This window comes from Esox lucius, chromosome 11 (genome assembly GCF_011004845.1).
Source record: "Esox lucius isolate fEsoLuc1 chromosome 11, fEsoLuc1.pri, whole genome shotgun sequence".
Lineage (NCBI taxonomy): Eukaryota > Metazoa > Chordata > Actinopteri > Esociformes > Esocidae > Esox > Esox lucius.
The window spans coordinates 2,867,902-2,881,467 of NC_047579.1; the positions used below are offsets into that span (position 1 = coordinate 2,867,902).

General features: G+C 43.2%; 1 protein-coding gene across 2 annotated transcripts in view; it reads right to left on the reverse strand.

The window, feature by feature from the left end:
- Positions 1 to 13,566, reverse strand: part of pitpnbl (phosphatidylinositol transfer protein, beta, like) — a 90,774-nt gene that overhangs the window by 21,932 nt on the left and 55,276 nt on the right. For both annotated transcript variants that reach the window (XM_010900998.4, XM_010900997.4), the window contains one exon: positions 197 to 274. In XM_010900998.4, the coding sequence (XP_010899300.1) occupies positions 197 to 274 (78 nt within the window). The remainder of the gene's footprint in view (positions 1 to 196; positions 275 to 13,566) is intronic.

The following is a 13,566-nucleotide window of genomic DNA, read 5'->3' on the forward strand; positions in this document are numbered from 1 at the left end:
AAAGAGAGAGTAAATAGACAGTGAGATCTGTGTAGACAGTGAGATCCAGTCTGAGACAGGGATAAAGGACAACCAGGCTTAACATGTAAATTACTCTATTTAAAAACTAGGTTATTATATTGCCTTTATGATAGAAAAAGTGCATAGTTTAATAGAGCAAATAAAAAAATTACAATAAGTGTGATTTCAAACATGCCTTCCATCCAGGTCCTAAGGGTCCTCTTCCTGTTTTCTCAGAATGGAAGATGGCTGGGTCTTCATCTGGCTTATAGTCCTACATATGAAAACAGAGAAAATGTATTGAATATACAACTAAATTGCAGCATCTGTGTACAGAATATGCTTACTTTATTCCCATGGATGCCCGCCAAAATAACTGGACATTTTCTGGCTTCACATGCAAGGTTTGAAATGCATTTTTTACAGTCCTTTTCAAACCTAACCACCACACATAGCAATGAAAAAGAGGTTAACCTGCATACTAGCATGAATGGCTATTAAAATGTAGTTAGATATTCATCTCAGAAGTAGCAATAGATTGTCACAGTGTGACTTAATGAGGAACAATTAATAAAGAACAAACAAATTTGGACTTTTACATATCTTCACATATCGTCATCATCACGGTCTGCCCTCATTTGACGCTGCCATGCTGCTGATGTTTTCATTGTAACATTTATCAGTTATCAGGTTTATCAGTGTTCTCATGCTGATGCTGCTTTACAATTTAAACAAATAAATTTTTCAAGAGTTCATATTAGTGATATTTTTTTAATTTCTTGTTATTTCTTCTCTTCTGAACAGAAGACATCTACATTCCATTTTCACGTTTTTATTTTATTTCTTTAGCCACAGCTCAGGGGCTGTATTCACAGAATGTCTTAAGGCTAAAAGTTTCTTCCAACTTGCTGATTTAGGAGAAATACTTAACAAGAAAATGAACAAGGAAAGCCTAGTTTGGCCGGCCCGCGACTAGAATGAATTAATGTTGTTGTTCTCAACCAATTAGTCCACAGTTCTCGAAACAATGCCCTACATTAGTTAACATTTAAACCAACAACAGGTATAACAGCTAGGTTAAAAACACTACATTCAACACGTTAAACCGATTGGGACATACTACCTTGTCGCAATAAAATTGCATCGACATTAGATCATTTTGTCACGCATTAACATCACACCAAGTTTGAATATTTAGCCTGACACCATTAAGCAGTGTTAAACTGACTAACATTTCTTACTAAGTTTACTTCCACCACCGCATTTATGAACTGTATGGCTTTTGCCTCTGGCCATTTTAACAGCTTATTAGCCAGTAATAGGCTACTAGTATCTACTTATTACTTGGAATAGTCATTAGTTAATAGTAATTAATAGTAATTTAGCAATTGCTAGAGACTGAAGATTAACTTTACACTGCCAAAGCTATGTCATGGCACAAAGACAAACTTTTTTTTTCATTTGTGAAAATAATTGTGGAAACCCATCTTCTTTTACTGCGCAAGGGGTTGTGAAGTACGCAAATCCACCAGATATAGTCGCAATATAACCATAAACAGTTGTATTTTAGGCTTACTATATAATGTAGCTACTGAAGCTTAAACCCAGCAAGTTGTCTATCCTGAGCAGATCCTAATGCATAATTTGTTTTGAAGAATTTAGCAATTGCTAGCAAGACTGAAGACAAACTTTACACTGCCAAAGCTATTTCATGTCATGGCACAACAACGTTTGTTTTTCTTTCATTCGTGAATGGCATTGATACAATAACTATCCATATAGGTGACCATAACTGGCTTTTTCGGCTAGTGAAAAGACGAGACAAGAGTGGAAACACCTCCTCTTTTTACTGCACAAGGGGTTGTTGTCCATATTACCCCAAAAAGCATGCAGGACGCATACTTAAAAAATCCATCAGAAATAGTTGCAATGCAACCTCAGTAAGAGACATTCAGTAAGAGACACCTTGGACCCCTTTCAATTTACATACTGCCCCAATAGATCTACGGACGATGCAATGGAAAAAGTCAACACATACGTGAGGATGCTGTTTGTGGACTACGGCTCTGCATACAACACTACTGTGCCTGCCAAGCTTGTTCCTAAGCTCAAGACCCTGGGACCAAACACCTCCCTCTGCAGTTGGATCCTGGACAACAGGCAGACCCCAAGTGATGAGAATGGCCATCCTCACCTCATTTTCACTGACTTTGAGCACTGGAGGCCCCAGGGCTGCATACTCAGTCCCCTCCTGTACTCTCTGTTCATGCATGACTGCGTGGCCAAACACAGCTCCAAAATCATTCTCAAATTCACGGACGATACTACCATCCTGAGTCTCATCTCCAACAATGATGAGACCACTTACAGAGAGGAGATAAAGAACCTGGCTACATGGTGCCAGTACAACAACCTCTCTCTCAACATCTGCAAGACTAAAGAGATAATCGTGGACTTCATAAAATGCCAGGAGGTCATGCCCCCATACACATCGATTGAGTAGTAGAGAGAGTCTCCGAATTCAAGTTTCTCAGTGTGTTCATCATAGCCACCCAGGCTATGGTCTGCTCACATTGCTGCCATCTGGTAGATAATACCGGAGCATCGGGGCAGGCACGTCCAGACTCAACATTTTATTTTGCCCTCATGCCATATGATCTATGATCATACTGATGACACAACTTCCCAGATACTCTTGTCTTCAAGTACTTTTAATGGGCATTAGAATAATCCTTTGCATATACCATTCATAAGCACATTATACTCATATGTATCTGTCATACTCAATACTTCTACCATACAGTTCATACTCCCCATCCTACTCTTTCAAAAATTGATGATTCAAAAATGTTGTGTATTACTTCCATACTTGCCATATCTATAATATTCAATACTACTACCAATATTGCTGCTAGTTAACAGTACCCTTTTTAAACTGCTACTATTATCTTTTGTCGGGCTATATTTTTGCATATATATTCTTCTTAACTCTCACTACGTAGGTGCCATGTCACAAGAAATCGATTGTGCAGGATGACGCTGTGTTGTTCGGTGAATTTGACAAATAAACCTTGAAATTCACACTGGCCACATGGGGCCAGGCATTGTCGTGCACTGCAAAACTGGTCATGCTGGATGTGGCAGGCAGTATAATGTTCACCCCATCATCTCCAGACTCATGTCTTTCACATGTGCTCAGTGTGAACCTGCTCTGGTGTTTTGTTTTTGTTTTGTTATTTTGGCTGTTCACCAAAATATATACAAGTTAGTTAAATTATGAATATGGGCTTAAATTGCAGTCACTCAGCATTAATCTGAGGGTATTCACATTTACATTGGAGGAAGGGTTTAGGAATGAATGTAGCCCCCTCTTTTTCAAAGGACCAAAAGTAATTTACTCAAAAGCTATTTCATGGACAGGTGTGAGCAATTCCTTTGTTATTTCTTCATGAATTCAGCAGGTAAAAAGGTCTGGAGTTGATTCCAGGTGTGGCATTCGCATTTGGAAACTGTTGCTGTGAACCCACAACATGCGTTCAAAGGTGCTCTCAATGCAAATGAAGCAGGCCATCCTTAGGCTGTAAAAAAAATCCATCAGAGAGATAGCAGGAACATTAAGAGTGGCATAATTAACAGTTTTAAGCTCTGTGACACAAAAGGGCCTGAATGTCTATGGAAGACGAAAGTAAAGAAAAACCCCTTCACATCATCCAGCCAAGAGATGATCACTCTCAAGGAAATATGCATATCATTATCCATTTCTACCATAAAGAGAGCAAATACAGAAGGTTCTACACAAGGTGCAAACCATTCATAAGCCTCAAGAATAGAAAGGCAAGATAAACCAAAAAACATCTAAAAAGCCAACCCAGTTCTGGAACAGTATTCTTTGGACAGATGAAACCTGTACCAGAATAATGGAATGAAAAAAGTATAGAGAAAGCTTGGAATGGCTTATGACCAAAGCATAGCACATCATCTGAAAACACAGTGGAGGCAGCGGGATGGCATGGGCATGCATGGCTTTCAATGGCACTGGGTCACTAGTGTTTATTGATGATGTGACAGAACTCAGAAGCAACCAGATTAATTCTCAAGTGTATAGGTATATATTGTCTGCTCAGACTCATCAAAGTTGATTGGATGATGCTTTATTATACAGATGGATAATGACCTAAAACATACTGCGAAAATAACCCAAGTGTTTTAAGGCAAAGAAGTGGAATATTCTGCAATGCCTGAGTCAATCACCTAATCTCAACCCGATCAAGCATGCACTTCACTTGCTGAAGACAAAACTTAAGGCAGAAACCCCACGAACAAACAACAAGACAGCTGCAGTAAAGGCCTGGAAAAGCAACACAAAAGACGAAACTCAGGGTTTGGTGATATCCATGAGTTACAGATTTCAAACAGTCATTGCCTGCAAACGATTCTCGAAGTATTAAAAACATTTTATTTATGATTGTGTTAATTTGTCCAATTACATTTGAGCACCTGAAATAAAATGGTTGCAATTCGTAAACGTTTCAAACAACATTTTTGTTCAACCCCTTGAATTAAAACTGCACTTAATTTGCATTTCGATTGTTTCATTTCCAATCCATTGTGGTGGCATACAGAGACAAAATTATGAAATGTGTGTCAGTGTCCAAATATTTCCGAACATAACTTTTTGTTGAATATAATAAATGGCTCCCATCCACCAAATGCATCAAAAGTGGCAGAAATAAATAAAAATTAGCAGTTAAGACAAATATTGCTTCCTGACCTGCTGCTTTCAAAACCATTGATCACTCTCATCTTTTGGAGATATTGGAAACATGTTGGGCTACGCGAACACATTCTTGCCTGGTTTAGATCCTATTTTTCAGAAAGGCATTAGTTTGCATGTGTGAATGGCCTGTCCTCTGACAAATCCAACGTAAGTTTTGGTGTTCCTCAGGACTCGGTCCTGGGACCTCTATTGCTTTCACTATATTTTCAAACTTCATTATAACAGGGAAAACAGACTGAGACTTGGATATTTTTTAAGGTCCCATCTTCAGTCCCATATGAAAGTCTTCCGAGATGATTTAATTGTGGATATTACAGCTCCTCTCATGGCCCACATGAAAACGGTTATTGACGTAGTTCTGGCCTGTGATGGTAATTCCATTGATCGACACTCTTAAAGGAGTAAGAACAGAGACGAAATTCTCTTGGCACAATGTAACAGTTTTATTAATTATTTGCAAATAAGAGAGACGCGTCAAACGCTTACAAACATAATCATCCGAGGAGTCTCTAACTTAATACATGAATAGTCAGTATTTATTACAGTTAGAAAGGGGTGTGGTAAGTTGCTGCCCAGCTGTCCTATGTCAATAAAACACATTCCCTTTGTTCTGTTACTACCAAGGCTTCACACAAGGGGAAAGCTGTCCACCCCCACATGGGTCACCTATTAAACTCTAAAGAGCTCTTACAGCATCTTGACAGACAATAGATGCCCTGATGAGTTATACAGATGTGCAGATAAAGAGTAACCATTTAATCTGTTGATACCAGTCAATGATGCCCCCTAGGCAAATACCAGATCCCCCACATTCTTTTTCTAATTTGAATAAGGGGCTCTCAGTCCTTTAATCAGTGAGAATACATTGGTAAGAGAAATTTCCACAACAGGCCCCCTTTTCTGCAGCTGTGGATTGGGTACGGGCAGCTGCTGACAAACATGCTTGCCGTTTTGAAGGATTCAAGCACGACCTATCTGACTACAGGGACCGGATTGTAGTCCTGGAGCAGGCAGTCACCCGTTTGGACAAAGAAAAGCAGAGAAGACTGACAACCTCCAATGCCGTTCCAGACATCGCAATCTCCAGGGGGTCGGCTTGGGTTCTGAGGGGAGCAACCCGGTTGGATTTCTATCTTGTTTCATCGCAGCGATCCTCCCATATATTTTCCAAATGCCTCCAAAATTAGACCGGGCCCATTACAATGACAGACTTCCAGCAGGCGGGGGTGATGGGTCTAAACCACACGTCTTCATAACCTTGTTCCACTTCTTCCGTGAAAGAGAAACAGTGTTGCTGCAGAAGGGGAGAGTGGAGCTTGTTTACCGCAGCAGGAAGGTGATGGTATTCCTGGACTTTAGGTCAGGTGTTGCCATGAAGAGTGGTAAATTCCTCTCAGTGAAATGTCTACTTCATGAGAAAGGAGTGATGTTTTCTCTCCATTTCCCCATGAGCCTCCACGTTGAACATTCGGGGCAGAAGACACCGTTTTTGACTCCCATGAGGATGCCCATCAATGGTATGACGGCACTTTGGTAATGCGTGAGGCTGTACATTTTAGGTGTTTCGTGGCAGTCAGTTTGTTGTTATTCTGGCAGCACGATGGATGATGCAGCACGATTGCGCAATGGTCTCTGCATTGCAAACTGTATGAGTCCTTGTGATGTTACTGGACTGTCACCAAGGGCATGTTTTCATTTTTCACAAATTGCCCATTTTATTTACTTAACCTTTTCACACGTGAGTTTCAAATATTCTTTACCGACCCCCCAGCTGGAGTTTTTTTGCACGTGACTTCAGTACTCTCCAGCATTTGAACTCACGCCAGCATTTGAACAGTCACCTTGCTAGGTAAGGAACACTACATGCATTGCATTGCAAGCTTCTCTCGTTGACTCAAATTCTAAGAGCTGCAAAAGTTGGTTGATTTATAACTGTAGCTAGCTAGAAAACGTCAGCTAACCGCTAGCAAACGTCAGCTGCCTGCTAGCTAACAAATCATGACTAGTAATTCAGTGCAGTGAAAATGAATAAACTATATAAAATGCATACAACGGGTAACGTAACTTCTAGAAAGTTTTTGCAATGGTTTTGATCGGTAGTAGTCCCTAATATAATTTGTTTTTGTGTATTAGTGTTGGCTGTCTGTTGGTACGTAAGTAACACTTCTTGTCCCGATTTGAATGCTTTCTACCTGGTTAATATCATAGTATGGTCTTGAAAAAATTACAATCAGGATATAAAAGTTATAAACACTGTTTGAGCTAAATGTGAGTAAATAACAGCGCGGTCTGACCAGCCATTGTTACGTTACTTGTAGCTAGGCATGCTAATGGTGCGTTCTAAACATGACGTTCTAATCAGACCGGTGTGATCGTACGCTTCAGGGACCACCCTAGATTGATCACACCGGTGTGATCATACGCGCCAAAGGGTTAAGAATAAAAATAGCATTTGGATGGCTTTGGATACTTTTACAGGGATTATTGCGGTGCACCCAGTGGGCGCTTTCATTTTGGAGGTATTATTTTTTTCTGGCGACATAATATCCTGCTGCGAGTTTGGTAACACTGTTGCTCCATTGTAACAGGATTGGAGTCTTGGAGTCTGTGATGTTGGTGCTTACATATGTATTTACATATTTGGTTGTTTTTGGAAAAGGACTTTTGAAACACTTGCCCTTTTTGTATTAATGCCAGTTCTGATGTATGCCACCACATTGTTTTACTCACATTACTCAGTCTTGGTAACACAACCACCACAGACTGGCCTTAAAACAAGATGTTATGTTTTGGTATCTGTGTTTTTCTATTTTGAATGCTCTATACAGCTGTTTTCCTTTTTAGCCCTGCTCGTCTGCTATTCTATTAGAAATGGTTATTGGACACTTTGTCCTACACATGATCATGTTTTTGTTTTAAGTGCTTAACACTAGAACTGCCAAGCCTTTCAGACAACCATTAACAGCCAGAGCTGAACATTAGCATACGAATCGGCCCTATTAGCATACACATTTTCCTCCACAGCCTCACCTTCCAGCCAGAGCATCAGTTCTTCTACAGGGTCATCAGCAAACGATATAAAATAGTCCAAAAAAAAATGAATTACAGAATTTGTTTGTTTTAAATACCTCGATGAACCAAAATCACCTACAAATAAACCAAGATAAAAAGATTATTGTGTTTGGCAACCAAAATAAAAGAACAAGTATTAGTAAAGACCTGGACTCTCGGGCCCTTAAAACCAGGGATCAGGTGCGTAGTCTTGGTGTTTTTATTGACTCAGACCTCACATTTAACAGTCATATCAAAGAGGTCACCAAAACAGCATTCTATCATCTAAAAAATATAGCCAGAATCAAAGGCTTGGTGTCTTAAAAAAGACCAAGAGAAGCTCATCCATGCTTTCATCTCTAGTAGGGTTGACTACTGTGATGGCCTCTTAACTGGACTCAACTGCAGCTCATTCAGAATGCTGCTGCTAGAATGTTAACCAGGACCAAGAGAACAGAGCACATCACTCCGGTTCTTCAATCTTTTCATTGGCTTAAAAGTGTAGATTTGAAAGTGGTGCTTTTAGTTTCTAAATCTCTGAATGGTTTAGGACCCGAATATATTTCTGATATGTTTGCAGAATATAAACCGAGCAGGGCTCTTAGATCCATGAACACAGGTCAGCTAGTAGAGCCCAGAGTCCAAACTAAACATGGAGAAGCTGCGTTTAGCACTTGGAATAAACTACCAGAAGATCTTAGACGTGCCCCAAACGTATCCATTTTTAAATCCTGGTTAAAAACACTTCTCTTCTCACGTACCTATAACTGAGAACTTAAACTTAACCACACTGTTTAGCCTTATAGCTTCTCACTTTTAATCGTTAGCCTTATAGCTTCCCACTTTTAATCTTCATATGTTTTCTTATTGTACTTATCATTTGCTTTGATGTTTTCACATGAGTATTTGTTTTCATGTTATTGTTTTCATATATTTTTTTTTGTAAAGCACATTGAATTGCTTTGATGTATGAATTGTGCTATATAAATAAATTTGCTTGCTTGCTTGCTTACTTAAATGGCTAATGAATTTGAAATAAAAATTATTAATCCATTAGAATTTAGTTGTCATTTAGATCTAATTTTGGTAAAATAAGAGACATTATCGACCAGTTTGCGACGATCATAGAATATACACATGAATAGCCGTACATAGTTCTAAAGCACGGTTGTTAGATAAACACGATATGATTGATAAATAAAGGAAAGGATGATTTAGAGTACCCTACGCTGTCACAGTGCCTCCCATGATAGCACACCAGATCCTCATTAATACAGCTTATAACCTCCACAGCCTTCTCTTCAAGTAAAAACATTGCAGTGTATTATTCAATTAATTATATTTGTAAATTCAATTAGCAGAGTAATAGGATGATCAAAGGATGATTTACAGTAGCCTACATCCATCCATCCATCTTCTTCCGCTTATCCGGGGCCGGGTCGCGGGGGCAGCAGTCTAAGCAGGGATGCCCAGACTTCCCTCTCCCCAGACACTTCCTCTAGCTCTTCCGGGGGGACACCGAGGCGTTCCCAGGCCAGCCGGGAGACATAGTCCCTCCAGCGTGTCCTAGGTCTTCCCCGGGGTCTCCTCCCGGTGGGACGGGACCGGAACACCTTCCCAGGAAGGCGTTCCGGAGGCATCCGAAAAAGATGCCCAAGCCACCTCAGCTGACCCCTCTCGATGTGGAGGAGCAGTGGCTCTACTCTGAGCTCCTCCCGGGTGACCGAGCTTCTCACCCTATCTCTAAGGGATCGCCCAGCCACCCTGCGGAGAAAACTCATTTCGGCCGCCTGTATCCGGGATCTTGTCCTTTCGGTCATGACCCAAAGCTCATGACCATAGGTGAGAGTAGGAACGTAGATTGACTGGTAAATCGAGAGCTTCGCCTTGCGGCTCAGCTCTTTCTTCACCACGACAGACCGATACATCGACTGCATTACTGCAGAAGCTGCACCGATCCGTCTGTCAATCTCCCGTTCCATCCTTCCCTCACTCGTGAACAAGACCCCTAGATACTTAAACTCCTCCACTTGAGGCAGGCACTCTCCACCAACCTGAAGTGGGCAAGCCACCCTTTTCCGACTGAGGACCATGGCCTCGGATTTGGAGGTACTGATTTTCATCCCCACCGCTTCACACTCGGCTGCAAACCGTCCCAGTGCATGCTGAAGGTCCTGGTTAGAAGGGGCCAACACGACAACATCATCCGCAAAGAGCAGAGACGAAATCGTGTGGTCCCCAAACCTGACACCCTCCGGCCCCTGGCTGCGCCTAGAAATTCTGTCCATAAAAATTACAAACAGAACCGGTGACAAAGGGCAGCCCTGCCGGAGTCCAACATGCACTGGGAACAAGTCTGACTTACTGCCGGCAATGCAGACCAAGCTCCTGCTTCGGTTGTATAGGGACCTGACAGCCCTTAGCAAAGGACCCAGGACCCCATATTCCCCAAGCACCCTCCACAAGATGCCGCGAGGTACACAGTCGAATGCCTTCTCTAAATCCACAAAACACATGTGGATTGGTTGGGCAAACTCCCATGAACCCTCCAACACCCCGTAGAGGGTATAGAGCTGGTCCAGTGTTCCACGGCCCGGACGAAAACCACACTGTTCCTCCTGAATCCGAGGTTCTACTATCGGCCGTATTCTCCTCTCCAGAACCCTGGCATAGACTTTCCCGGGCAGGCTGAGAAGTGTGATCCCCCTATAGTTGGAACACACCCTCCGGTCCCCCTTCTTAAAAAGAGGGACCACCACCCCGGTCTGCCATCCCAGAGGCACTGTCCCCGACCGCCACGCGATGTTGCAGAGGCGTGTCAACCAAGACAGCCCCACAACATCCAGAGACTTGAGGTACTCAGGGCGGATCTCATCCACCCCCGGTGCCTTGCCACAGAGGAGTTTCTTGACCACCTCAGGGACTTCAGCCCGGGTGATGGACGAGTCCACCTCTGAGCCCTCATCCTCTGCTTCCTCAATGGAAGTCATGTCAGCGGGATTGAGGAGATCCTCGAAGTACTCCTTCCACCGCCCAACGACATCCTCAGTTGAGGTCAACAGCTGCCCACCTCCACTGTAAACAGCGTTGGTAGGGCACTGTTTCCCTCTCCTGAGGCGCCGGATGGTTTGCCAGAATCTCTTCGAGGCCAGCCGATAGTCCTTCTCCATGGCCTCACCGAACTCCTCCCAGGCCCGAGTTTTTGCCTCCACAACCACCCGGGCTGCAGTCCGCTTGGCCTGTCGGTACCCGTCAGCTGCCTCAGGAGTCCCACAAGCCAACCAGGCCTGATAGGACTCCTTCTTCAGCTTGACGGCATCCCTTACTTCCGGTGTCCACCACCGGGTTCGGGGATTGCCGAGTCTGTCCAGCTTCCTCCCCCGCCATCGGATCCAACTCACCACCAGGTGGTGATCAGTTGACAGCTCCGCCCCTCTCTTCACCCGAGTGTCCAAGACATACGGCCGCAGGTCAGATGAGACGACAACAAAGTCAATCATCGACCTGCGGCCTAGGGTGTCCTGGTGCCACGTGCACTGATGGACACCCTTATGCTTGAACATGGTGTTCGTTATGGACAAACTGTGACTAGCACAGAAGTCCAATAACTGAACACCACTCGGGTACAGATCAGGGGGGCCGTTCCTCCCAATCACGCCCCTCCAGGTGTCACTGTCGTTGCCCACGTGGGCGTTGAAGTCCCCCAGTAGAACAATAGAGTCCCCAGTCGGAGCACTTTCCAGCACCCCTCCCAGAGACTCCAAGAAGGTCGGGTACTCTGCACTGCCGTTCGGCCCGTAGGCACAAACAACAGTGAGAGACCTATCCCCGACCCGTAGGCGCAGGGAAACGACCCTCTCGTTCACCGGGGTAAACTCCAACACATGGCGGCAGATCTGGGGAGCTATGAGCAAACCCACACCAGCCCGCCGCCTCTCACCATGGGCAACTCCAGAGTGGTGAAGAGTCCATCCTCTCTCAAGGAGTATGGTTCCAGAGCCCAAGCCGTGCGTAGAGGTGATCCCGACTACCTCTAATCGGAACCTCTCAACCTCACGCACTAACTCAGGCTCCTTCCCCGCCAGCGAGGTGACATTCCACGTCTCTAGAGCCAGTTTCCGTGTCCAGAGATCGGGTTGTCTAGGCCCCTGCCTTCGACTGCTGCCCGATCCTCTTTGCACCGGCCCCTTATGGTCCCTCCTGTGGGTGGTGAGCCCACGGGAGGGCGGCCCCACGTCACCCGTTCGGGCTGAGCCCGGCCGGGCCCCATGGGGGAAGGCCCGGCCACCAGGCGCTCGCATTCGAGCCCCAACCCCGGGCCTGGCTCCGGGGTGGGGCCCCGGCTGCGCCATACCGGGCGACGTCACGGTACTCAAAATTTCATTCTTCATTAAGGGGTTTTGAACCGCTCTTAGTCTGACCCGTCGCCTAAGACCTGTTTGCCTTGGGAGACCCTACCAGGGGCATATAGCCCCAGAGGGTCACTCGGGTACTCAAAAGCCTACATGAATAACAAAATTTACTAGGGTCACTCGGGTACTCAAAAGCCTACATGAATAACAAAATTTACTATTTGATAAAATACAGAAAAGTTATTTGTCATTTCTTTGGATGATGTGGGCTACAAAACCCATGCATTTATAGATCTTGCTCAAACTTCTATCCCACAATCAGCACACAGCTTCGGGGGTTGTTGTGAGCAAGACCGGCAAACAAAACGGCTGCATTGCACACAGTTCTCACTTGTCTTGTTCCGTGTGCACTTACCGACTTGACACTGTGTCTGGTGTGAACTGCTGAGGCTTAGGAAGAGTGGGACATGCTGCCTCCTTGGTGGCTTGCTTTTAGCTGTCTTGGTGTTCATGTAGTTTTCACGAAGCTCACATGCAAGATCCATTATGGCATGTCTTTTGCTGATTGTCTTGTTAAGACATTGTTTGTACAGCATGTGTGTGTTGATAGCAGCAATGTCTAAGAGGTTGTAGAACACCGCAACAGGAGAGTGATGAGTACCTCTTATGTTGGTATTTCTTTTTGTGAAGAATTATTTAGCCAAATACATTTGTAGAATCGTACTCTTCAGAAAAATAAACAGAGGAATTTCAAAGAGAGATGCGATTTAGTTTTTCCACTTCTAATATAAAAAGTAATGGTGTAATATGTTTGTTGAATTGGTGATTTCATTTTGTGAATAATTATTTAGATTTTCATTTTAGATTTACATTTGATGAATTAGCCTAAACAAGAATGCTGAATCTCCTTTTGAAAAATGGTGAAATGTGATACATATGTTGAATTGTCAAGTAGGCCATATTGTTTGTATTATGTTTCAATAATAGCCCATTCAATTAAGTTGAATGGTCATGGAAATATTGTACTTCATTTGTAAATTCATTCAAATTCAACCAAGACTCTGATCATTCATCTGGGAGTATCGGGCATTCATCCATTGACGTCATGCATTCATTGAAGGGTGATTAGCACCTGGGTACCATTTGGCAAAAAGTAAAATAAAAAATTTGCAAAAGTATTACAAATGTATCACTTTTGCGCGTGCCACATGTTATGCAGTGTAACTTATCTGATATCATGGCAGAATTAATTTAGCAGATTTTTAAATGGAGTTTGGTTTGACATTGTTTTGTGCCATACTAGATAAAATAAACCTCTTTCATGTTCCATGTTTTGTGCTTTCACATTTTCTTTTATTCATAGACTTATTAAAGATGAATGATGTT